This window comes from Daldinia decipiens (assembly GCF_022478715.1).
Source record: "Daldinia decipiens strain CBS 113046 unplaced genomic scaffold F4813scaffold_29, whole genome shotgun sequence".
Classification (NCBI taxonomy): Eukaryota; Fungi; Ascomycota; class Sordariomycetes; order Xylariales; family Hypoxylaceae; genus Daldinia; species Daldinia decipiens.
In genome coordinates this window covers 52571-77913 of record NW_026054572.1, presented here as the reverse complement: position 1 = coordinate 77913, position 25343 = coordinate 52571, and the positions used below count along the sequence as shown (strand labels likewise).

The following is a 25343-nucleotide window of genomic DNA, read 5'->3' as shown; positions in this document are numbered from 1 at the left end:
TTTTTCGATTTTTTCGATTTTTTCGATTTTTTGTCAGGTAGTTCCTTGTTGTTTTCTTAGCTTTCTAGTTTAAGCGTCTAGATAGTAAATAAGATCCTTAGCTTTTACTACCTATTAACAATGCTAAAATATACCAAGTAGTAGTAAATGGCCTGGCCATCTTAGCAACTTACACGTTTGCAGGATGCCATTTATACATAAGACGGACATACTCTATTGACCGCTACCATGAGACTGACGTGCTCATGCAGGTTGCATGTTACAAAACTCGGATGGCTGCAGATTTATTAGGGCTGAATCTTGATAACTACTTGCTAATAGTTCTGGCTGCCGTTTAATATGAATTAATGCGTCGAATGCAGAGTAGAGGCTGGGGGGCTCGGGCAAGATAACTGAGCACCTAAGATACTCTTCACGGTATAAGTCACATTACGACGGGAAGTTAGACTAGAAATAAGGTGTCAAGATCATTGATTCCGTTTTCATTGCCATACATGCAAAAGCCCGGCGGTGGAAGCATTACGACCGAAGGGCGCAAGGAAATAGAGACCCAACCATTTACTCCGAATGCAGCCGTCTCAGATTCTTGTAGTCCATATGACGATACCTCTGGCTCTCTTATGTAGCTGGATCGTTTGCATATGGAAACGCATCCCCTGCTTTTCCGCTTACGCCTCCTCCTCACCCGCCAGCGCGTTTCGCTTCGCCGCCTGTCTCTCCAACTTACGCTCACGAGCAGCCTTGTTCTTCTGTCTCTTGGCGTCCATCTCGTCCTGGAGCGCACGCTCGCGAGCCTTCTCGGCCTTGGCACGGTGGATCTGCATACAAATTAGACACGAATGCTCATAACCGATTTTGTATTAAAGAAAAAGAGTTTACGGGGGAACACGTACGTGTTCAACCAGCGCTCGCTTGTGCTTGAAGGCGTTACCCTTGCTGGAGTGGTACAGCTCGTGGTAGAGGTGCTTGTCGATCTTGCCGCTGGCACGGTACTTGACTAGAAGACGTCGGAGGACTCGTAGGCGTCGCATCCATAGAACTTGTCTATCGCACAGTTAGCCGCTATTCCGTCGCCATCCGGCCACTCGTCTATCCCTTGTCTAGCGGGTGGAAAAATTATGTTTAAACGTACTGAGGCATGCGAGCATCGGCGGTACCCTTTCGCTTACCGAAACCTCGGTGTCGGCCATCTCGTCGGGCGAGGTTCAGCTCACGGGCGCGAGATCGGGAGTGCATGGTGACGGGCTTGCGGATGATGAGGCCATCGCTGACGAGTTTTCGGATGGTCTGGCGGGAGTTGGCGTTGGAGATCTCGTTAACCTCGTTGGGGTCGAGCCAGATCTTGCGCTTACCGCATCCGATGACGGACGCCGCAAGGCGCTTCTGAGTGCGAAGGTTGACCCTGTATAGTACATCAATTAGCCTGATGTTTGTTGACGATTGCGTGATGATGCGTTCGTAGGTGGTAGGTGGCAGGTGGCAGGTGGCAGGTGGTAGGTTGTGTGTAAGTGTATGGCCATAATTGATGACGCTGCCGCCGAGAGAGAGCCGCGCAAACTCGATCAACAAACGAAATCGAATGGTGTATCGAAAATAGAAGAAGAGACTCCTCGAAAAGGATCCTCCATCAATGCGGAATGATTGGTAAATCGATTTGACTTACATCTTTGAATACGGACGTCGGTGATGGTCGAAAATTTGCTGTTCGGTTAGTAAGGTGTGGAAGGGTTGAAGTTGAATTGAGAGCCCCCTCTCGGATCTTTGCACAATCGAGAATTTCTGAATCAGAATAGGCTCCAAGGAAATTTTGTGGACTGTAAAGACCCAATTTGGTGTAAGCGAGAGGGCAACAGGATCACCTGACCTTATCGGTTATCTTTACGGATTAATGGTCTGTGCTTTTGCATTTTTTGCACAGTATCGTACTAACCATTATTACAGACGCGTTATTGGATTTGCGAAATTGCTTAAAATCGATGTCAGGCTTACCTAAGGTACATCAGTACCCCTTATCTATTCCTTTTCCCTCCAAGTCTACCTAATAGATTCATGCAGTCATAAGTCCAAGTACGCAACAACTTGGCCATTTGGAATTTATAGATGGTAATCACTTCGAATCCTTAATCGACTTACAACGTACCTGTTGATGAGCTACTTCGGTACTTACATGAAGATGCAAAGTTGATCAATGGTGCTTTAAATGTAACTTGGAATTTTCTCTACCCTATGTGAACTAACCCTCCATGATGCTTCCCATATCGCTTCCTATGTTCATGATTAGGTACTCACCGCGCTGCCCTTCACATCAACCATACATGCACGAGTCAAGCTTAATCTTGTGAGAAGACACCACCTCCAATCTCCACGGCACCAACGCTCCATATCTCCTTTTCGTCTTCTGCTTCGTCATTGCTCAACCCTAATCCTCCTTGGCCACCCTCTGCCTCTCTTCTTTCTCGGGCCTGGCTACCGAGCCTGACAGCCACCCTCTTGAAATAATCTTGTATGCTCCTCTTGGTGTTTGCCGGCAGATCTGCGCCGGCGCCGCTCATGTACTTTTCAAAAACCTTGCCTTCTTCATCCACGACGCTAAATAGTTCAATAAATGCTGCCTCGGCTGCTAGCTTAACGGGGATCACCGGATCCCTCACTGACGCGAATACGGGTGGCGCTAGTAGTGGAAGATGAGGACGGACTATATCTAAATTGGCTCGCGAAACGGTGCGTACTATTACCAACGCGAGACGACGGGAGTCGGACGGGTTTCCGGGGCCGATGATGGTGGCTAGCGTCGAGAAGATCGGTTTTGTCAATTCAAAAGACTTTGGAGAGTCCGTCAGCAAATATTTGCCCGTTGCTAGAATGCTGTTATCTGCTACGAATAGCTGTATGTGACAAGTTAGCGAGGCTCGTACCTAGAGCAAGACTTCGTCGGCAGGGGCTAACTCACGTTCTTGTTGGACATTCCCTGGCAGAGCAGATCGGGCAGGTCCTCTGCTAGCGGACTCTCTAACAACGCCTGCGGCGACTCTACGAAGACTGCGTTGAGCGCGAGAACCGACGCGCTGGTAAAATGGCCTGTCGTCACACGGTTCTTTAACAAACCGTGCGCGATCTCGGGAGGCACATTCTTAATGAGCGCGCCGAGTAGCTTAGCATTGGTCACTATCATCGCCGAGTCGGTCGTGTCTGTGTCCATATCGATCAATCCTAGCACCGCTGTCCGCGAGCTCTCGCCCATGTTAGAACCTGCTTTGCTAACAACCTCGTATAGAGCCTTTAGCATGGCAGTCCTGACGCCTGGATCCGATGTCTTAGAACCGGTGACGAGCTCCGCGATCAATGGATCCACCCGCGGTGTAAACTTGATTAGAGTGCCCAATGCTTTAGCAGCCCGCGACCGTAGTAATTCGCTACCGGTATCCGCGAGCGCTCTCGCGAACGTCCGCTGGAGCTGGGGCAGGAAGGGCTTGAGCGCCGCCGGCATCTTCTCGAGTAGGTTGTTGAGCGTTAAAAGAATGGCCGCTTTAACATCGGTAGATCGTTCCGACACCACACGGATGAGGGGGCCCGTTATCTGCGTGACAAACGGCTTAAGAGAAGCTTCGCTTGTCCTATCGACAATATCGGATATAGCGAGCGCAGCGCTAGTTCTCTGTTCCGCAGTCCCGTTCATGAGACCTTGGAGGAAGATAGGCAGGATAGCGTTGATGCCCTTTGGAAGCTCGAAGCCTGGTAGGTCAGAGCCGGCGACACCAACCTGCAATAATGTTTGCCTTGTCGATATCACAAGAGCCTCCATATCTTCTTTTTTAAGCTTCTTGGTGAACTCGCTGAGCGCTGCCCACGCTGCCTTGACGACCTCTGCATCACGATCGCCGAACGAGATCAAGAGGGCACGAATGATATCTTGGTTATACCGCGAGTAGTCCACGCTAGAGCTAGTGAAGAATTTGGCAAGTCGTGACGCTGTTACAGCTCGCTTGTGGTGATCATCATTCTTAACTAGCTGCAGTAAGACGTTCATGACCGTATTGAGCCCGTCGTGGTCGTCTATCGACTGTATAACCGTATCGAACGAGTCCTCAAGGTCGGCACGGAGCTCGTCGTCCTTGGCATTCACAATATTGTCCATGAGAGAATTGATAATGCTCGGTAGGCGCCGGTTCATAGCAGGGCCCGCCACCCGAGACAGGGACGCGAGCGCCTTGGCATTGAAAGTGGAGATGGGGGGAGTGAGTAGTGTCGGGATAAGGTTCGGCAAGATGATGTTAGACCTGGTAGTCTCGGTGAGGAGGGTCAGGAGAGCAGACAGGGCATTGTCTGCCTCGTCTTCGGAGCGTAGCAGGTTAAGGAGGTGCGGAAGCACTTGGTCGACGGCTCGTTTGCCGATGATCTGCTGCAGCGAGTCGAACGCCTCGGCAGCGGCTTCTCTGACATCCTCGTCGGAGTCTATGAGAGCCGTCCGCACGACGGATATTAATGTCTTCTCGTGGTCCTCGAGGGCCTCGTCCGAAGCGGACGCGATAAGTTCCTTGAGCGCGAGACAGATTCCTTGCCTGGCGTTCGTATCTATCGAAGTCTGGAGGCCTTCTTCGAGCGTTGGAAGCAGGCTTGACAGGACGCCGTCGCCAGCCTTCCGGATTAATTCTCCCAAGGCGTTGCTGGCGATCACCTTGTGTTCCATGTTAGAACTGCCAAGGCGGCGAATGATTAGTTGCGTGAGAGTAGGCGTAAGCTCCTTCAGAGTTTTCGGCGTAGCGACTAAAGCCTTCCACACGCTCACGGCAGCGGCTCGAACGGCGCTGGAAGTATCGCATCGACATATATACAAAGCAGAAAGGATCTTGTTGCGCTTCTCTTCTCCGAGTACCTCGCGTAGAGACGCGCCCGCCTCCTTTGCGCTCTCTTCCTCATCCTCCGCGTCGGCCTTTCCGCTAATGCCAGTCAGGTTAAATAGTAGGTCGCCGACTAGCTCGACGGAGCTCAGCCGGATCCTGTAGCTGTCATCTGCTAGGCCACGCTCTAACTCGGGTAGTAGGAGATCGACGGCCCTCGCGGCAAAGTTCTTGACCAACAGCCGACCGGCTCGGAGGGCGGTCTCGCGGATCGATTCGATATCGTCAGCGAGGCCAGCAAGAATAGGGGGAATGATCTTGCTGAGGTAGTTGGCAAAGCTGTTTCCGAAGCAGACTGGCAAGAATATGAATAGGGACATGAAACCTTCCCTGACGGCAGGTTTGGATGACTCCACGTTCTGCAATATCGTAGGGAGCGTTTCCTCCAACCTCGTAGTGCCAAGCCCCGCCAAGACTTCGCTGAGAGCTTGAGCGGAACCGAGACGGTCTCCGGCGCCCGTGTCCGACTTGAGGGTCTGCATGAGTCCGGGAATTAGATCCGGTAAGGCGTCCTCGCCGAGCTTCTCTACCAGCGAGCCCAGCGCGCGGGAAGCGGTCGCTCGCGTCGTCGGGACCGGATCGACGGCTGCCACTTTCAGCCCGGACACGAGGACCGGCAAATGTGCGATCAAATCCTTCCTCTCGGTTAGATGAGCCAAGCTTCCGATGACTTGGGAAGCCTTGCGTTTTGTATTGGACCTGTCTCCCAAACCTCGCTGGAGAATTCTGGTAACAAGAGCCAGCGAAGGCGCGTCGAGGTAGTGGACGAATTGCACCTTGATAAGCGCGTCTAGAGCGTCGTCGGTGTACTTGGTGGGATCGCTCAGAGCCTTGAGCAGAATGTCGACTAAGCTCTTCACTTCGGGATTCTCGATAACCTCGCCGAAACGCTTCAAGCTCTTGTTGGCCGCCGTTCGCACTTCTTTGTGACTGTCGTTCAGCACACCTGTAAGCGGCGGTATGATATCGGGAAGGCTCTGCGCAAGTTGCTGGGGATCTAAGTACGCCATAGCACCCAGAAGATCGCATGCGCCACGTTTGCTACGCCATTGATCGTCATCGAGACCGTTAAGAAGAGTCGGCAGAATCTGCTTGACACCGTACGAGCTAAGCTTCGCAAAGCAAGCCTTAGCTGCTGCCAGACATGCGTCTCTCACGTCTGCGTTGGTATCGCCGAAGCCAGACAGGAGTTGGGGCACGATCTGGATGACGTACGGCTCGAACAGGCGACCAAGAAGTATCGCAAAAAGTTCGAACGCGAGAAACGCACCCTCACGCTGCTGAGGTTCCTTCCGGTTTTCGGTTGCGCTCTTTAGCGTAACGAGGATGCGATAATCTCGCAGCACGGAGATGCCTCTCCCCTGAACCAAGCCAGCTAACCCGTATGCGGCACCTCGTTTTTCGGCATACTTCTTGGATGTCAGGAGCGTATCGAGGAGCTGTTCAAAATATTTGGAGGTTTTGTCGCCGCAGGTCCGTACCAGAGGCGGTAGGCATTCCGCCACTGCGTATTGCACGGCTTCGGACGGCGTGCTCAAGGTAGTAAGTAGCCTCTCCAGAACAACCGGGATCTTTGCGTCTCCGGGCTTCAAGTGCCTAGCAAGAGCGCCGTACATAACGATGATGGCCTCGTTGACACGATCCGCCGCGTCCGAGCCCTTGTCTGGCGCAGCGAGTGTGCGCTCGAACGTCTTCATAAGCTTATCCAGGAGCGCTCTGCCGTGGAGGTCGATAGCCACAAGCGCCGCATCAAGCATCTCACCGCGTACAGCCGCGTTCTTGTCGCCCAAAGGACCACCTTCGATGAGGAAGTTAAAGAAGTCGTCGATCTGCGATTTCTGTAGATGGGCGGCAAGTTCTCTGAATGCCGCCGCAAACCCGTGTCGCGCTTCCCAGGGATCTGATAAATCTGTCTTCTTAGGCATTCCGTATTCGTCTAGCTGGGCAACCCGGGGCTTAGCAAATTCGACATATGAAGACCGGAGCCTTGCCAGCACGTCATCGACGGTTGAAGGGTACGATTTGCATGCCTCAGCGAGGGACCTCGCAGCAGCCCTCCTGAGCTGGGCGTCTTTGCTCTCGAGATACGGGAGCAGTTTGAAAGGAACATCTTTGGAGAGCTTGAAACCGCTCTCTTCCCAAATATCGTGACCAAGGTCGACGTTTTCGGGGATATCGTCGTGGCAAGCGATCCAGATTTCCTCCGAGAAGTCGAGATCGCTCATGTCGACGTCGGCACTGATCGACTGCAGAACAGTCTCGCGGACCGAGGCTTGTGGGACAATTGCGCCTTTCGCGAGGACGGTCATCTCGTGGATACTGATGTTCGGAGCAACGCAGCGGACCATATCCGAAAAGCAATCCTTTATGATCTTGTAGTGTTGGTTGTATTGCTGCATCGAGGATACCAGCGTAGATATCAAATCGGCACGCGGGATTGTCTCGTCGGCGCATACGTGAGTATGGAACGCAAGGAACTCAATCGCCAACACCAGCTGGGCGTCTCGTTCGTCGGCACCATTTCCGACGCCGCCTGTTCGTAATATCACAAATACTAAAGATAGCATGTAAATTACGGAGATGGCATCAAACGGCCGCTGCTCGCCGGCGAAGCGAAGGCGATATAGGACTCTGGTTACGAGCTCCTCTAAGCCCTCCTCCGTCATGTTCTCCGGCAGAGAAGTAATCCCGAGAGCGCGCAGGGTTGCGACACCGATAAAAGGCCGAATAGCCCCTAGTCGGGGAGTGACGCGATCAGAACATGCCAAGTAAGCAGTAGGGCCCGCATCACCAGTGATGAGACCTGCACCAGCCTCCAAGGCTGCTAGCAGAGCGCTAATTGAAGGACCAATCCATAGGTTCGGCTCTGTCGGCGGGCTGCCGACGAGGTTCCTGATGATACCGAAACCGCGTATGAGTCGTGATTCCAGATGCTGAATCTTCCGTCGAATTTCGGACTCTTTCTTCAGCTGAGCATTGACCTTGGCCTGCTCGTCGGCAGTAAGCTTCCTCTGCTGCCCCTTTTTCTGTGCCAGTTGACTTCTGAGTTCCGCCTCCCATTTCAGTGTATCGTAGTCTTTAGTGTTCTTGTCCGGAAGCGTCTGCTTTTTTGCGAGGACGTCGATAAAGGCTGTGCCCTCCGGAGTCCGGAATATTGCCGCTTCGACGGGGCCGATATCTTTGAGCTCATCCGTCGTTAGATCTTCCCGTATGAGCTCGACGATCTTTGGCGTCATAGTATTCGGTGCTACAAATGCGAGGTCCGCTGCTGCGTTGCAAGCGGCCTGCTTGATTGCGCTCGACTACACCCGTTAGTCTTATATCCCAAATTGCAGCTGCGCACTTTCTCACCTTCTGGTCAAAACTTGTCTTGTCTATTATCTGTCGTAGTAATTCCTCCTCATATTTCTGAGCTAGGCTTCCAGGGTCGAGGCCGACTCTCAAACAGAGATCTATCCAGCTTGCTCTAGGTACCAGATCGTTCCGGGCGATAACTAGCAGCGAACACATCTGCTTGGTTAGTCCCTCTTGAGATTTCCGGGCGCCCAATTGCTCGAATTCGTCATCACTTAGGCAGATTGACCTAAGGACTAGATGCAAATGAGCATTTTCAAATTTGGCGCTTGCTGCTATGCTGTCCTTATCCTCCATGTGAGATGATTCGATCCACCGCCATAATCCGTCGATGGCAATTTCTGCAAAGAAACTTGGGTCTCTGATGTAAAGCCTCGAAATGATTTCACTAGCCTCCTTGCGGACCTGGGGAGGTACGGCGGTTGCGGATACGAGATAAATGAGGGCTTGAAACCAGACTACTTGTACATTTTTAGGGGCTTTGGGTACATCGTCATAGATAGCCGCGAGCGCTCGCAGAAACCATCTCGTATCGTCTTCTGTAGATAGTCGACCATACACTCGATGATTGAGGAGAAATGAAGGCTTAGGGTCGGCCACGAGACATTCCTTTGAAACGGCTGACTTCTTGAGGGCAAGTTTAACGGTAACACCATTGGTCTTAGACAAGACTTGCAGGGACAGAGTCGAAAATACGTATGCGCCTACGATCAAGCCGCTCTGGGCCGCGGCCGCCGGATTCTTGGTAATTTCGGCCCACGTATCTGCGAGCGGCCCCGAAATAGCCTCGACTAGCTTGGCTGCATTTTCCGAGACAGACTGAGCTTCTTGGGTAAAAGGCATGAATACTTCTCCTGCTCGCAGTAGCCATAGCCTGCGTGAAGGTATCTTTTTGTCGCTGAGACCTTTGACAAATGCATCGACGACAGGCTTTGGCAAATCGGTGCCGTCTTTCAACAGATAAGAGACGGCTCTGCCAATGACAGATATTTCTGCCCCAAGAGCCCCTTCGTTTCCTTCTTTAGTTGCGATAGGAGGAAGACCAGTAACAATCTTGGTTGCGATCGAGTTAGATAATGGCACGTGGTCTAGCATCTGCGAATGAAGAATACGATGGTCCGCAGAAGCCAATTTTCCGGATTTAAGGGGATTCAAAATCTCCTCGGCAACTTGATCTGTAAGTTTTTCATCGTGACTGCGAGCCACAGCCTCTCTGAAGGCGGCTAAAACGCCGTCGCGAATCGTTGCATTGCTAGATTTGGCATTTGATAATAGGGGTTTTAGAAGACGTCCGTTCAAAGCCCGCGAGAGATCCAAGACTTTGGGGAGAGCCCGAACCAACGATGCTAATAAATCCAAAACCACTTCCGGAGCTCGTAGGAGACCTTTTTCGACAGGGGGTATAATGTCCTTATCCAAATCGTCTAGGGTGACAAAGTCGGAAAAGAAATCACCCAGGCCAGTCGCAATATGAGCAGATACGGGCGTGCGAGACCCTACAAGCTCTCGAGTGAAAAATGTAAAATATTCCAGCTTTGTAGCAGCCAATGCATCCTTGGCTTCAGCATGTCGAGAACTGACTCCCGCGATTACGCCAAGTATGACAGCATTCCTCGCGGTCGGCTGAGCTCCTTTAGTCGTAAGGGCCTTCACGGCGTCCTGGATCACTTTCTCCCGAAACTCACCGCGCCAGAACACTGCGCGCAAACCACGACGAGTAACCACTATAGCCGACTGTGCGACGTTCGGTCTGGTTGTCGACTGAAGGCATTTTTCAAGGGCGGCAGCGTCGGCATAAATAATTTCCAGCCCGAATTCGTCCCATAAAGGCTTGCCAGCCAGTTCTTGTAAGAGAATAGAACACCACTCGACCAAGACAAAAGCATTCTTGGGAGATATTCCGGGCTTCTGAGACTCTTGTCGCAGAGAAGTAATAAACGGCGTCAGCACCTTAACATCACTAGTTGTCGCGAAGACGGAAGCAAGGCAAGACTCGACGGCTCTCCTAGAAGGCCTATCATCGTATAAACGGTGGGTATCAAAAAGCAATTGGAGCAGCGTAGGTATTGAAGACTGATCGATAGCTATATACGAGTACTACACATCAGCATATAACAATATTTAATATAAAGACGATACTTGAAGAATTTAAGAGAGAGAAAAAAGAAGAAGAAAAAGCTAAGATGCCTTACTCTTATCTCTTAGCTTCTCGTCAATCGTTCGTAACTGAGCTATACGGATCTTGGTAGAAGCGGAAAAGAGAGCAGGCTTGGCTGAAAGAAAGTCGATGCCAGCTTTAGAGGCACCATTCGCAGCCGCTTCAGTCATTTTGACGGACCGATGGAAGATCTATTGACATGATAGGGAAGTTGAGAAATGGCCCCTTAGCAGCGTCCCCCCTTATGGCATAGGGTTAAAAATGGAAGTGGGCTAAGAAATTATGCAGAGGGCCGATTTATCGTGACATTAGCCTTCGTCGGGTTCATATTTGGTGATGTGCCCATGTGGGTTGAAAATATCGGTGGGGTTATATTTCTACATAGCTTATCTTATCAAATATCTTGGGTGCAGTGCATTATAGGTAGGTACCTACATAGGTACCTAGGTACATGTACCTAGGTGCTAACCTTGTAGCTTCTTGTGACTTGCAACGGCGAATGAGTCAACTTTAAGCGACCTTTCTGCCTTTCAACAGCCTACAATTGCTAAATTGAGAGTGCCACCTAGGTAGGTAGGTACCTAAGGTACCCCCACCCGCCTAGCCGCTAAAGCCTTTCCCCACAACGCCCGTCACCACCTACTCGGCCACTATGATGAACGGTTACACCTGAATATCGGAGCTCGTTTACCGGCAACAACTTTTTTTTACCTTTCGAATTTTGGTGTTTTCGCGGGGGTGAGATTTGGCCTTTTCTTCTTCTTCCTATTCCCTACCTAGCAGCCTGGCAGCAGAATATGGCCCCAAAAAAGAAGAAGACAAAACCAGTAGCCAATCCTGCTCGAGGCTTTGCTACAACGTCGATCGCCTCGAAACCGCGAGCTGAAATTACCAAAGAACCGGCGCAAACCGCTACGGAGGGAGAGAAGCTCGATGCCCCTCCAACGTCGTCATCTCGCGATCTCAATACCCCACCATCGAATCCTAACTCCGACGATATACCCAAAACTTCTCAGCAGAAAGAGGTTCTAAGCCCGGAAGAATTCGAGAGACAGCTAGAGGAATCTGAGCTGCAGCTTCTAGTCGAGAAATACGCACAGAAAGTAAAGAGGGATGCCCAACGCCAAAAGTCTAGGCTCGAGACTGATCGTCGATTGCTTCGCGGACAAGCCGAGCCTTTAAATACTAGGAAATGGCTACCTCAAGAGCTTATGGACCACATATTGGATTTGATCCAGGCTGAAAACCGGTTTGGTGCATCCTCGCTGGCACCAGAAAGTACGAATAGCAATGGCAAGTTACCCTCGGAGGAAGATTTGGTCATCAGGTTGTGGACCCTGCAGCAGACCCTGACGGGTGCCAGCTTCTCCGAGGACAAGGTTAAGGCCGTACTACAACACGTACTTGATATTGCTGCCACTATCGGTAGCACGAGTAAGGATAACATTTGGGGTTTAGAGGAAGCTCTGGACTGGCTCGCCCGCGAATGCACGAGAGACGAGCTCCATGATTACGATTATAGGGGTAGGCCCGCGAGGTCCCAAGCAGATACACCGGCGGACAGTCCTTTACCATCTGGAGCGAATACGCCTCGTCTTTTAGATATCAATAGCGGGCAGAAACTCGCTAGTTCCAAGAATGGATCACCAGCTCTAAAACCAGCCGCTTCGAAGAAAGTTGCCATCGTCTGCCATGAAGATATTGAACCTGATGATCTCATCCCTGCTTACCTTGAAACTAAGGCCAAACTATTTCAACTACAGCGACCAAAGCAGGATAATAAAAGGGGGAAGTCGACCAAGAATCATAACTCAAATAACACAAAAAGTTCCACCGCGGAACTATCAGGCGATGATTTAGAAGAAGCCAAATTGCTAGCTAAGATCGAAAAAATTGAGCAAGATGTACTTTTCGATAAGATTCTTGCTGAGCACAAATGGCGTGCGGATCGTATAAAGCTGGAGAAGGAATTCGCAGCTAAGAAGAGGGCAGAAGCGGAAGCTGAAGATGAGGCGAAGGAAAACCCCGACGTATCCCCCGGGGCAGAGTCTGATGATGATGAGGTTACTAAAGAAGCCCAGCGGATCGCAGCGGAGATCTTACAGCAGGATGACGACGATGACGACCAAGCTCTATCTGACCTTTTCGCGAACCTCCCCGTTCAAGAAACCGATACCGTAACGGGCAAGACGACCACCGTAATCAATGGGACAGATGGCGTCAAAATCACAATTCGAGATTTTGGTAAGTGGACGGGCGTTAGCCCGATGCGTGCTTTAGAGGAAGCTTGCAGATCAAGGTATTTTAAGATGCCTCTGCCACTTAATGTTCGCTAAATTTTGTATTTAGGGACTCCTCCTCCAAGATCATATATAAGCTTGTATCTGAGAATCCATATTCCCACCGCCATCTAGTTTCTATCCAATGGTCTAAACCGCAGGAGCTCATACCAGTTCCTGAAATTCCGTCTATTGAGAGTGCTATTTCTCCTCAGCAATTTGTTTTCCAGATGGCCTCTATAGCGACCCCTGACTCCAAGCAGTCCGAAGCATATATTGCTACTCTAGCACTCTTCGTGGTTTTTGGTTCCACTAAGGAAGAGAAGGTCTTCATGAGACTACCTGTAGCGTGGAAAGAATTATGGTCGGAGCTCGCGGAGGAGAAGAAGAACCAGGCCGATGCTGTAGACCGAGCAGCGATTAGGGAACTTCGCGCATTAGTTCGCAAAAAGCATGACCAAGAACTCGAAGACGGCGTACTTCTGCAAGGTGCTTTCAGGGGGCGCGCTTCGCAGCGCAGTACCAACGAAGTAGGCGACGAATTTAACGCAGAGAGAGGAACCGCAAACACAATCGGGTCGGAATATTATCAGAGGATATGGGCTGATAAGTCCAGTACGCCGAGATTCCAATCTATGCTGGTTAGTTCTCTATTGGATCTCTTGGGGCGTAGCGTCTGACGTATTTAGCAATTCCGAATGCAACTCCCGATGTGGCATTTTAGAGACCAGGTCCTCAGTGCTGTCGAGCGCGAACAGGTCGTTATCATCTGCGGAGAAACAGGATGGTATGTCTACATTCCAAAGTACGAACGTCTTAGCTAACCAGTCTAATTTGCCCAGCGGTAAGAGCACACAGGTGCCATCGTTCCTTTTAGAACATCAGTTATCTCAAGGCCGGCCGTGCAAGATTTATTGCACAGAGCCTCGACGTATATCCGCCATCTCGCTCGCCCGTCGTGTCAGCGAAGAGCTCGGCGAAGGAAGGAGTGATATCGGTACCTCAAGATCTCTCGTGGGTTATTCTATTCGTCTAGAAGCGAATACATCAAAGGAGACCCGACTCGTTTATGCCACGACCGGTATAGTGATGAGGATGCTCGAGGGGTCCAATGAACTACGGGAAATCACTCATCTCGTCCTCGATGAAGTCCACGAGCGCTCGATCGATTCTGATTTCCTCCTAATCGTACTAAAGAAGCTGCTGATTCGAAGAGAAGACCTAAAGGTAGTCCTCATGTCTGCCACTGTCGATGCAGAGAGGTTCTCAAACTACTTAGGGCGTGCACCCGTTCTGAATGTGCCTGGTCGTACGTTCCCGGTACAAGTTAAATATCTAGAGGACGCTCTCGAGGCTACTGGTTATGTACCTGACCAGCTTAGCCACGAAAAAATGACAGACTTGGACGATGACCCGGCGGAAATTGACGCTGCTGATTCTAACACTACTACGGCCGCCGCTAAGGAGTTGCGGCAATACTCGGCCAGGACTCGAAACACGTTATCTCAACTTGACGAATACCAAATTGATTTTGACCTCATCGTGCAACTGATTGGGCGAGTAGCTACCGATCCGACTTACATAAACTATAGCAAGGCCATACTAGTATTTCTTCCCGGAATTGCCGAAATTAGGACTCTAAATGACTCCTTGCTGGGTGAGCCTTTCTTCCAAAGGGGCTGGGAGATATTCCCCTTGCACTCCACCATCGCTACCGAAGACCAGGAGCGAGCATTCCTCGTCCCCCCAGATGGAGTGAGGAAAATCGTGTTGGCCACCAACATCGCAGAAACGGGAATTACCATTCCGGACGTAACTTGTGTTATTGATACCGGAAAGCATCGCGAGATGAGATTTGACGAGAGGAGACAGTTGTCGCGTCTTGTTGACACGTTCATCTCGAGAGCGAACGCTAAACAGCGGCGAGGACGAGCAGGGCGTGTTCAAGAGGGTCTCTGCTTCCATCTTTTTACAAAATACCGACATGACCATTTGATGAGCGATCAGCAGACGCCAGAGATGCTACGTCTCTCATTACAGGATCTAGCTATACGCGTCAAAATCTGTAAGATCGGTGGCATCGAGGAGACTTTGGGTGAAGCACTCGATGCGCCATCCGCTAAGAATATTCGTAGGGCCATCGATGCTCTTATCGATGTCCGAGCTCTCACAAATACTGAAGAATTAACTCCGTTAGGACATCGATTAGCAAGGTTGCCTCTCGACGTATTCCTTGGCAAGCTTATCCTTCAGGGTACGATTTTCAAGTGTCTCGATATGGCTATTACTGTAGCCGCTATTTTATCATTTAAATCACCATTTACTGCACCTTTTGGTCAACGAAGCCAAGCCGACCAGGCGCGCAGGGCGTTCAAGAGAGGTGATTCCGACCTACTTACTGTATATAACGCTTACCAAGGCTGGAAGAAGGTATGCCAGGCATCCAACAACGACTTTCAATATTGCAAGAAGAATTTCCTGTCTCCACAAACGCTCTCCAACATTGAGGATCTGAAGGGCCAGCTGCTTGTTGCGCTCGCAGACTCGGGTTTCTTACAACTTACCGACGATGAGCGACGCACGCTAAACCGTCTCCGATACTCTGGCCGACGACGTCAGTTCTACGACCTTCCCCAGCGCGTTAATATACACAGCGACAACGACGTTATCGCGGCTTCTGTAATCGCGTGGAGCTTTTATCCGAAACTCTTGGTGCGCGAGGGTAAGGGATTTCGCAACGTCGGAAACAACCAGAGTATCAGCCTCCACCCGTCGAGCGTCAACAAGGGGCGCATGGAGCTTCGGTGGTTATCCTACTATCATATCATGCAGTCAAAACAGTAAGTTGTTATATATGCCCATGCGGGTTATTGTAAATATTCCGAGACTGACAAGGCAGGTTCCTCAACGCTCATGAGACTACGGCCGTCGAGAATTTCGCCATCGCCCTGCTATGCGGTGACGTGCGTATTGACGTAAGCATCCCGTCTTTCTTCCTCTCAGTCTGGGCTGTATCCCCATAATTACCCCTTTTCTTCGACTATTTAGGCCAGATACACCCTGCTTGCGTACGGAAAAACTAACCAGAAAAAAAGATGTACGCAGGCGTCATCGTGCTCGACGGCAACCGCGCACGCTTTAGCGTATCCGACTGGAAGACTATGCTCGCGATCAAAGCGTTGCGAACGCGACTCCGCGACGTGCTCACGCGCTCGTTCCGCATGCCCGGCAAGCTGCTCACGGCCCAACAGGAGAAGTGGCTCGACGCATGGCAGCGCGTCTTCAGTCAGGACTTCGGCAATAAGGCCTAGGAGGCCGTTTCGACGCCTTGTCCGAAGGTAATAGAAATCTTGCGGTTTAGGAAGTAAAAGTCGGCGTTGGTGGAGTAGGCATCACGGTCATGGTGGTCCGCCGATGCGGACTAGGGAGATGGATGATTACGCAAACAACACATACCTTGGCTGGTTGCTTGTATACCTATATTAGGTACCTACGTATGTGTAGTGGATATCATATGTACTGTGTTCTATGGTGGATGAGTAGGTAGTTAGAAGACCGAACCGGGTCTAAGGGTATTGCACGTCCGCGTTTAGAATTATCTTCCTTTCGCCTCCCTATTTTACTCTCATAGATCCGGTCCACGCACAGCGAGGATATTACGGTAGAGGAGAAAGTAGGTACAACAATAATAGCTCGAATGCCTGTTCACTTTGTGAATATTTCCAACCCAGTGTCCAGGTTAGGCATTTGCATGTTAAGCCTAAGCCTGAGTCTTTTCAACACGAATAGAATAGATAGAGCACACGACAATACTTCATCTGATCTTGTCAGCGTCAGCACCATGTAAAGCACATCTCGCAGGAAATAATTCGACCTAAACGTCGATTTCATTATCTTCAAATAAACTGAAAATATAATTCAGCCAAATGACTAACGTAATACATGGACTATGAGCCCGTCCGTCCATCCATGCAACTAAGCTAAAATGAACAGGTTAAATGCCAGATGAGAGCGTATGAAGAAACATGCAAACAAGAAGCCCTTGTTGGAAATGACGTTGTGATGAATACTCGAGAACACCTCGTACCAAACCCCCCCCCCCCCCTTTCATCTCCCTTGCCGATGAGTTTGACCTCGAACCGAACCTGACCGAAACCAAAAACCGATGATGCCATGGATGTCATGCATGTTCATTTGCCTTTCGTACCCCGTCTTCTTATTTTTCATCTTCTTGCTGTCTTCTCCACTTCTCTCGCACGTAGAATAATTAGATAATCTTAATGCCGGGGGTATCAAAAGAAGGAATATCAACTCGAGCAATGGTTATTGCTCGACTTCCGCGCCAGAAACATGCTCCGTAATTACCTCACCTCCTTTTAGTTGAATACATGCATCCTTGAATGCTCATACGCACCGTCTACCATTTGTTTAGGCCTTTCCTGTACCGTTGACTTGGGCGGCCCCAGCTTGGCCATCCTTGTTGACACCACTACCTCCCTTTCCCGAGTTGAGGAACATAGCCTTGAAATCGGCATTGCTCTTGGGCTTCGCGGCAGGCCCGGTGCCATTCGTATCTGCGGCTTGATGGTTCGCCTTGTTGTCGTCTTTCTTCGCCGCGATAAAGCCCAGTCCTCGTTTCGCTCCACCTCGTCCGAGAGCCGGTCTGCGAACATTCTGAGGAGGGAGTATGAAGCCAGTCTCCTTCGAACCTCCTTTATGATTAGAGATTTTTCCCTTGCCAGTGACGATCTTGCTCTCCTTTATTTCGCTCTTCTGCTCGAACAGTTCCTCCGTAGTGCCCGTGTGGAGCCGACGTCCAGGTGCGATCTCGAATCCTTCTAGGGCTAATGCAGCTCGTCCAGACGTTGCCACGTCTGCAAACTCGACTATGGCACCCTGATGGTCAGGTCGTAGGACAAGCTTCACAATATTGCCGTGTTTCTCGACGGCAGCTCGGACGCGCGCATCATTGACGGTGTCTGGTATGTTCATGATGGCCATTGTGCGCTCCTTGATCTCCCTTCGCGTCGTATTGTGACCTTCGCCGCCGGGCTCTCCAAACCCGTCCGTCATCTTTACGTCCCCATCTCCGCTAGGAGCGGGCGACGCTGAGGGCCGGTCTCCTCTGCTCGTAGCGAATGGTTTAAAGTTTGTCTCTTTGCTAGATTCGACCGAGAGGATTTGCGACTTGAATTTAGTCTTGTCGAGCTCGAGAGCATTCTCAGCCGCGTCCTTAGTCTCAAAAGCAACATATGCGGTGCCGAGACTTTTACCGCCGAGGTTTCTCATGATGCGCACATATGTTACCTTGCCGTATTTGCCACACATTTCTTGAAGATCAGCATCGTTCGCAGAAGAATCTACATTCCTGAGCCGAATCTCTCGACCTTCGGCGACGGCACCTTGGCGGTCCTTCTTCCGACCAGGATCTGAGTATCTGGACTGCAACTTAAATTTACCTTCTACGAGCTTTCCGTCAAGTAGCGTTGCCTTGCGAGCAGATTCCAGATCTTTAAAAGAAACGTAACAGAATCGGCGATGGGTATTGAACTTGAGAGACGGGAAGCGCACGCTGAAGACTTCGCCGCAGTCTTGAAAGAGACGGCGGATGTACTCTTCATCAGCAGTAGGGGGGTAATTAGATACGAAGAGGGTCAAACCGGTACCGGGTTTGACGTTGATCTGATTTTGGTTGAAGAATTTCTGGTCTCGCAAGAGAGCAGACTGCACATCATCTGTTGATTTGAATTCGATCAAAGCAGAACTAGATTCGCCGTCCTCCTCCGTGTAAACGTCGAGGTTGTTAATGTGCCCGTATTCCCTGAAGTATTTACGAATAGCCGTCTGCGTCACATCGGCAGGTAGGTTCGTAACCATAACCGAAGTATTTTCTCGGTCACGTTTCAGCATCTGCTCGTTAGCCGCGCTGTTTATGCCATCAACCTCTACGCTCTTCACTCGCTTGTTTAAACCCTGAGACGTGTCGCCTGGCGTAGGTTCTCGCTTCCTTTTAGAGCCAGATGGTGATTCCGGCGCCGCAGCGCTCTCTACGGTCGAGTTGAGTGCTGCTTGTTCCTGCTGCTGTGCTTGCTGCAGGTGGGAGGCGTAAGCGGCCTCGGCTTTCTCTCGTTCGCGGCGCTTGGCAACCTCCTGCCGAGCTTGATAAACAGTGTCAAGAGCGCGATGGAGGGTATCGGACCGCTCGTAGTCGTTACAATGCTGGAGATATACCTCCATGATCCGTTCGGGCCAATCTAGCTTTGGCCGCGCCATAGCACGTTGCAGGACGTTGGTAGCGAGGCCCGGAACTCGTATGATTTTAGTGCCACCAACCGGCGTAGCTGGAGTAGGACTTCGGGGCTTCGGCTTGGAGGAATATACCATCATCTCCCAAAGGTAGTAGTTGAGCCAGAAATCGTAGCTATCTGCCAGCAAAGACTGGCTGGTCATACGATCCCAATGGCTGCGCGCCTCGTCAATTTCGCCCTTTACTTCGGTGAGATACTGGATGAGAATACGCTGTAGCCTGTAGTTGGGGTCTCCTTGATACGCGTCCTTGTATAAGCGCCTACCCCATAGGTCAACATCCTCTAAAGCAGCCAGGAGTCCGACCTCGGCAACATCGGCGGCGTCCTCGGGGGCGTTTGGGTCCATGGCAGTCCGCTTCAGAAAGCCGCACCAGGCAGTGTACATATCCAGAACACTCGTCATGCCGTTCTTGTCGAGTTCCTTCGTACTCGTGGCAGCATGCTTTATCGACTCGACATTGTGAAAAGACAGACCTGCTTCCTCGGCAGTTAAGATGTACCGAGACCAAAGGGGGCCACACCACGGGCAGTGAGACGTAGCTCGCTGGTAGAAATCTAGCAGGTTGGGGAGGGGCAATTGGTGCGCTGATGTCCTAGCCTGCTGTTGTAATCCAGAGAGATAGATGGCGGCGTCGCTCCAAACCTCTTCGTCAAAAGTAAATATACCGCTCAGCGCTCTCGAGAATAATCCGAAGCACAGCGACACGGACAGGGCAACATTCCTTGCCTTTTTTACCTGAAACATCTCCCAGCTGAGGTACTCTTTCATGATGGTCTTCTGTGCCTCTTGATCACCTGACTTGGTAGCCTTGTTCAGCCTCAGCTCGAAAGGCTCTCTTGCCTCGTACGCGGCCTTCGCTCCTTGCGCGCTGGCGGTTACCTCCTTGAACTCGGACTCATATGCGGTATTATTATACGTGCTTAGGAAGCTAGAAAACATCTGCGAAGTGTTGTCCCATGTTGAGTGGGGAACCTGAAGTCGGTCACGAAAGAGGTGCGATATGCGCTTCACGCCAACAGGCGTTCGAGTTCTAGCCAGCTGCTCGAGCTCTATCGAGACCCAGCGGTTCCAAAACTCGTGGCTGTCATTGATACGGTACTTGATGGCCTCGTAGCCCTCGCTCCAAAGACTAAGGGCGGCATCGAAAGAGAAAAGCTCGCGGCCTAGCTGTCGCTCCTCCTCAGGCCATCCAGCCTCGCTTGTCTGGCAATCGGTGAAGAGTGACCAGAACCATTCACAGTAAGATAGCCAGATCCTCAAACTTCCCGGCTCAGATGAGACAGCGCTCTTGAAGAGCTCAACAACCTTGACGCGCGCCTCGAGATCGGTAGCATGGCGGCTCTCCTCGTCAACATAAGCTAACCAATTATCCTCGCCCACTGGCTTCGCCATTTTGACCTTGTATCGCGCAAAGACAACCCGGCCGGCTTCATGTGTTTCGCGGCAGTAGTTGTAACCTAAGCTCGAATCGGGTTGGACTGCGGCCAGGTTTCGTTTATTCGACTTTGCGCTCCAGAGCTATCCCTCTCTGCAAACGGCAAGCCTGTCCTCTTCTCGATACGCGACTTGGCTTAGTCGAAACTGGGGACCTAGACACGATGATTGGCCAGGTCTAAGAATCCGATCGGTTAGGGATGGATATCGAGACGAGATACGTAACGTATGGTGCTGCAGTTACTTGTGTGTGAGAAGTAATATGCGTTATGTAGATAGATAGTATGGGTCGCAGGTTGCTACCTATGTACGGTATGTACCGTAATTTGCCTAGGGAAAATGATTGCGAGATGAAAACAGACGAAAAAAAAAAAAGTAATAAAATGATCAACACGCGACGGAGAATTTTTAGTTAGGCAAGTTGATACCGCGGCCGGGTCTCGAATTTTCGATCGGCGACTCGTTTTCGGTATTGGGGATAAAGAAGAACGGCGGGTTGGTTAATTAATTTTTGATGAACCTTTTTTTGGATTCACTGAAACATGGCCGAGAAAAACTAAATGTTGCCGGGTTTTCCTATTCCTCTTACTCTGACTCTCTCTTTCTCTCTTTTCGATCTTTCTCGGCCACCTTTTGCTTCCCAAATAACTTCACCTCGTAAGAATAGACAACGAGAGAAGAGATGTTGATAATAAGTAAGATGGGTCCAGGCAACTAATAAAAATATAAAAGAGATAGGTAAGTCTTAGAATTATTACAGCCAAGAACTCCACTTAAAGATACATGTAGGTACCGGAAGGTGCAAGCACCTAAATGTGTGCTAGCGGGAGATCACTGCGAGTTTATTATGGATGAATAGGTACACTACGATAGGTAGGATAGGTAGAATAGGTACCGACATGAGTTAAAGACCCTAACGTACTGTACCTGAAATGCACGGTACAAAGACCCTTTGAGGTCCTATTACTTCCGTGCAGATCCCCCCGCTAGTCCGCCTTGTTCTTTGATTATTTGGTACCTGTCCGTACATACATAATGGACCTACATAGGTACCTACATACCATAGGGATCAATGCACATGTATATCTATGCTATATCAAATTCGCATTGTATTGGTATCGTATTCGCATCACACTAGGTACCAGATAATCATACTATGTATGAGCAAAAGAGAACTAGAGTATCAAAAATGCACCGTCTTCGGCGCATTCGGCATTGCGTACCTAGGTATGTATCTACCATTATACTGGGTCGAGTATTATATGGTATTATACCACGTAGAGAAAACTACCTATACATACATACATAGGTAGTAAATGAAGTGACACGACAACAAGGCCAAGGAAGGGTCTAGCTGTTGATCTGGCTGTCTAGCTGTACCCGAGGTTCTAAAGATGGTTCTAGGCCATCGCTAACCCACTTAGCACATTTATACATTTATACATTTATCAACCCCTAGTAACCCCCGAATTGATGAACGCTGCAGGTGCCAACCGAATCATTTATGGTGATGCAGACGATGCCGTACCCGCAATGTCGTCATTTTGTCTTACAGCGGCCCCCCCTTCCCCCTCCCCCCTTGTAGTCCTTGTGGGTCTCCCTTGTGGCTTTTCTTGGCTGCATTGGAGAGGTTACGACGGAGCACCGAGGTCTTACGATTTTCTATTCCGTACCATATTATTTTAATCCATTCGAAAATCCATCCGACTGTAAAATCCATTTTTCAATTTCAATCTCATTACATCAGGTACTCCCAAAGTCCGGATCGGCCACCTCCCTGCCCGTTTTATTTACATACCACGTGTATTGATCTATTTAAGCCAGATATCTTAAGCCAAGCTATCCACATACCTACCTACCTAGGCATGATCTACTTAGGTTAGGTAGGTATTTTAAAATCAACTGTCACGTAACATCGACGACAAAAGCGTCTTCCTTCCTGCTCCTGAGTCCTACGTACGGATCGGTAGACGACACAGCCATAAGCAATTAGCCATTTGGAATCATTCTTACTACTCTCTGCGAGTTTGTTCTATCTTGATTCGAATATCGGCATTCCATATTGATGAGGTTGTGTCTTATTTCTTATTATTCAATCGTTGCTATATTTGATGTGAATCGTTTATATGGAAAATAGAGACGGCATATTCATCAGATTAAATATCCTCGCATGTTAAAACCTACTTCACGTGAGATTGTAGATCTAACATCTCCTCTTATTAAATTTCATGCATATATATACCCATATATATGTATATCGGAAACTGTTCTTACGAAAAAAAAAAACACAATAAGTAACAATATTTATTGTCAGCACAACTATACCCTGTTGCTGATCTGTCTTTATGTCTTGCACATGACAAGATCGTCAAGCACGTAACTCTCAAGCTTACAAAAATAGAGCCAAAAGACCGTTAGCAAAGGATATGAAATATTCTCACGTCATCCGGTTCGGTTCGTATGGGTAATGTTTCGTCGGTTACCTTGTCGACGATATAATTTCTACGCAATAAATACAGATCCGTCGGTTATTATTAGTCTTCCTCCTCGCCTACTGTATCATCCCCCACACTAAAATCGAAGCATTCTGTCCACCTCCCCGATGATGCAGATAACAATCAGGTTTCTAAGTGCCATTGAGCTACATAGTATTCAGGGAGTTGCACACATATAGTTAACACGCAGAATATAATAATATTTCTATTTGGTAAGATATAGTTCTACCGCCGGATGCTCTCGATTTTATAAAACCTCCTATTGAATCACGCCTAGACGAAGCCATGTACCGGAGCTTGAGGTGGATCGACGTAGCACCTCGGGAAGCTCCCCACGGGGTTTCGGCGAGCAGATGCTCTACCGAGGAAATATCCCACGTCTCTTATGATAAATTAAATCATAGATGCAGTCATATAAGTGACAGCATCGACAGAAGCTTCTGCAATTCCGATTGGCAGCCCGGTAAGTTTCAGAAGCCTTCAAGTTGATAACGTAGATCAAAAAAACCCCCCATTTCCTCTGCCCTCCAAAAGATCATCCTGGCGCCGGTGCAAGCCATATTCAGTATTCCCGAAGTATTATGGATGGGTGTTATTATTGCCTCCTATCTTTCAGCTCCAGCTCAACGGCACCCTAAGTCTTCACGAGTAGGCATAGCCTTAAGACCTCTCTAATACGTGCCAAAGTACTGCCCCTCTAGTAACAAGTCTCGTTCACCTAGGTGAAGAACCCGAAGCAATGGGCATACATGGTAATAATTCTGAAGTTCCACCCAACAAGTGCCTCAAATTAGGTAACAAGCCGGAAGAGCACCCGTCTTTCAGCATTAATAGGAAGAGTCCACTTGTCGTTCGTATAGGCGTCATAATCAGGCCATCAGATCTGACCTATCCTATCAGACTGTCAAGTCCAGAACTTAAGCATAATAAGTTAAACACATTACAGGAAAGGGGCATCCTATTGGGAGAGCTCAATTTCCAGCACGCGCTTCTCAGCTCCTTGAATTTATCAGACATCAGCACAGACGAATCTCTCAAAGGGTCTTCCAAGCCGGCTTTTTCCACGCCGAGCTCCCCCGGCGTGGATCATTACCACCTAGTGACGCAAGAGTGCCATTCCCGACAGAAAGAAGCTGCCGTTGCAGCAGTCACACATTGATGAGCACCCCGCCAGAGACTACTACCACACGCACACCGCTTCTAGAACGTAGTGTCCATTAGATAAGATGTCGTTTTTGGTTTTTACCAGAGAATCTGCATCTCCGAGGCATTTGGGAGAAGGTTAGCCGGACCTACCTGCATGGGTTTGCGAACGAAAGGATGACATATCATCTCGCTTTCTCGAACAGCAATGAGGGATATTGAAACTGATAGCAGAACAAACCACTGAGCTGTAGTAAACCCGGTTTAAACCGAGGACTCTCTCCTTTGTCCTAGCCTTCAACTAACCTTTGGTTCCTAGGTAGTTAAGCACCTAATCTATACTTCAATCAGAGCCAAGACATATTATTCTAGCTCATGTCGATATGGGGAGCATTAGACCAGATTAACCAAGTCGTATATATCTACGCCTTTATGTAGCCGATTAAGTTTATTTATTGGTCTATGAAAGCCGTTCAAGGTTCATAACTTGGGTATTAATACCCGGAGGCTTTTATAAGTGATGTTCAAATATATTTCTAGGTCATCAAGCCCTTAAGTAGGAGGACTCATTTATATACCTAGGTCCTTATGCTACCTCTTTTTAGCTAAACATTTATCATACAACGTAGACTTACCATTCATTTAGCTACGATCTTTGTTCCAAGATGTCATATTATATTTTCATCCTAGCGTCCAGCCCTACAAGAGTAGAATACAAGAGCCCTGGAAGTATGACTTTGGGTGTAGCATAATTAAATCCAACCCCGTCTAAAGTCTCTAACTCATGCTGTATTGCCTAGTAGTTTGGCTGTCACGCTCATCTACACGAACCTTGCTATATCATAAGTCACTTCTACATGGTACTATCTACAAGATCTCTCATAGACATGTTAGTGTGAGCACTCGTTGAGAAATAGCACTTGCTATATAGATGTGTAATTCGTTGAAAACTCAGGTATATCAAGAGCATATAAATAAGTGGACGCCAAGTAACATCCGTAGCGTTAAATATCGAAATGATTAATTAATAGTGAAAAGTGGGAAAGGGGCTAACACTAGGATAAGAACATTGGCCACGACCAGCCCTCCGGTGTCGAGTGCTCTAGTTTAAGGAAGCTGGTGAAGAGGATAGTTCAATTTATATTCAGGTGCGGCCCACTTAGGACCTATATTCCGAGCGCGAAGCATGATGGTAAAGTATATTTGATTCCCAACCCTCTTCGGGTTTCCATTCGCGTATCCAAAGCAGTACCTTGCTCTTTTTCCTACGCGA

General features: G+C 49.4%; 4 protein-coding genes across 4 annotated transcripts; 1 reads left to right on the top strand and 3 right to left on the bottom strand.

The window, feature by feature from the left end:
* Positions 1–668: 668 nt before the first annotated feature.
* On the bottom strand, positions 669–1933 carry F4813DRAFT_391576 (ribosomal protein L19/L19e domain-containing protein; the record flags this gene model as incomplete). The annotated part of the gene is made up of 5 exons (XM_049247183.1): positions 669–818; positions 894–1039; positions 1170–1402; positions 1664–1859; positions 1927–1933. The coding sequence occupies 5 exons, from the start codon at positions 1931–1933 to the stop codon at positions 669–671; spliced, it is 732 nt and encodes a 243-aa protein (XP_049097403.1).
* Positions 1934–2093: 160 nt separating this feature from the next.
* On the bottom strand, positions 2094–10749 carry F4813DRAFT_366976 (ARM repeat-containing protein). The gene is made up of 4 exons (XM_049244111.1): positions 10445–10749; positions 8250–10336; positions 2951–8200; positions 2094–2885 (listed from the first exon to the last, which is right to left on the bottom strand). Exons 1-4 carry the CDS (start codon positions 10578–10580, stop codon positions 2331–2333), a joined length of 8028 nt encoding a protein of 2675 aa, XP_049097402.1. The 5' UTR covers positions 10581–10749; the 3' UTR covers positions 2094–2330.
* A 357-nt stretch (positions 10750–11106) lies between these two features.
* On the top strand, positions 11107–16497 carry F4813DRAFT_366974 (P-loop containing nucleoside triphosphate hydrolase protein). Its single transcript, XM_049244110.1, has 6 exons — positions 11107–12709; positions 12760–13330; positions 13379–13476; positions 13532–15529; positions 15589–15664; positions 15785–16497. Exons 1-6 carry the CDS (start codon positions 11208–11210, stop codon positions 15998–16000), a joined length of 4461 nt encoding a protein of 1486 aa, XP_049097401.1. The 5' UTR covers positions 11107–11207; the 3' UTR covers positions 16001–16497.
* A 620-nt stretch (positions 16498–17117) lies between these two features.
* On the bottom strand, positions 17118–20390 carry F4813DRAFT_391573 (uncharacterized protein; the record flags this gene model as incomplete). Its single annotated transcript, XM_049247182.1, has 1 exon — positions 17118–20390. The coding sequence occupies one exon, from the start codon at positions 20388–20390 to the stop codon at positions 17118–17120; it is 3273 nt and encodes a 1090-aa protein (XP_049097400.1).
* Positions 20391–25343: the final 4953 nt, after the last annotated feature.

Coding starts and splice junctions, on each gene's coding strand:
- F4813DRAFT_366976 (XM_049244111.1), bottom strand. CDS start 10,580: ATGACTGAAGCGGCTGCGAATGGTGCCTCTAAAGCTGGCATCGACTTT. Junction 8,201..8,249: donor AGACAAGTTTTGACCAGAAG/GTGAGAAAGTGC, acceptor TAACGGGTGTAG/TCGAGCGCAATCAAGCAGGC. Junction 2,886..2,950: donor AGGGAATGTCCAACAAGAAC/GTGAGTTAGCCC, acceptor TGTCACATACAG/CTATTCGTAGCAGATAACAG.
- F4813DRAFT_366974 (XM_049244110.1), top strand. CDS start 11,208: ATGGCCCCAAAAAAGAAGAAGACAAAACCAGTAGCCAATCCTGCTCGA. Junction 12,710..12,759: donor GAGGAAGCTTGCAGATCAAG/GTATTTTAAGAT, acceptor TTTTGTATTTAG/GGACTCCTCCTCCAAGATCA. Junction 15,665..15,784: donor GCGGTGACGTGCGTATTGAC/GTAAGCATCCCG, acceptor CCAGAAAAAAAG/ATGTACGCAGGCGTCATCGT.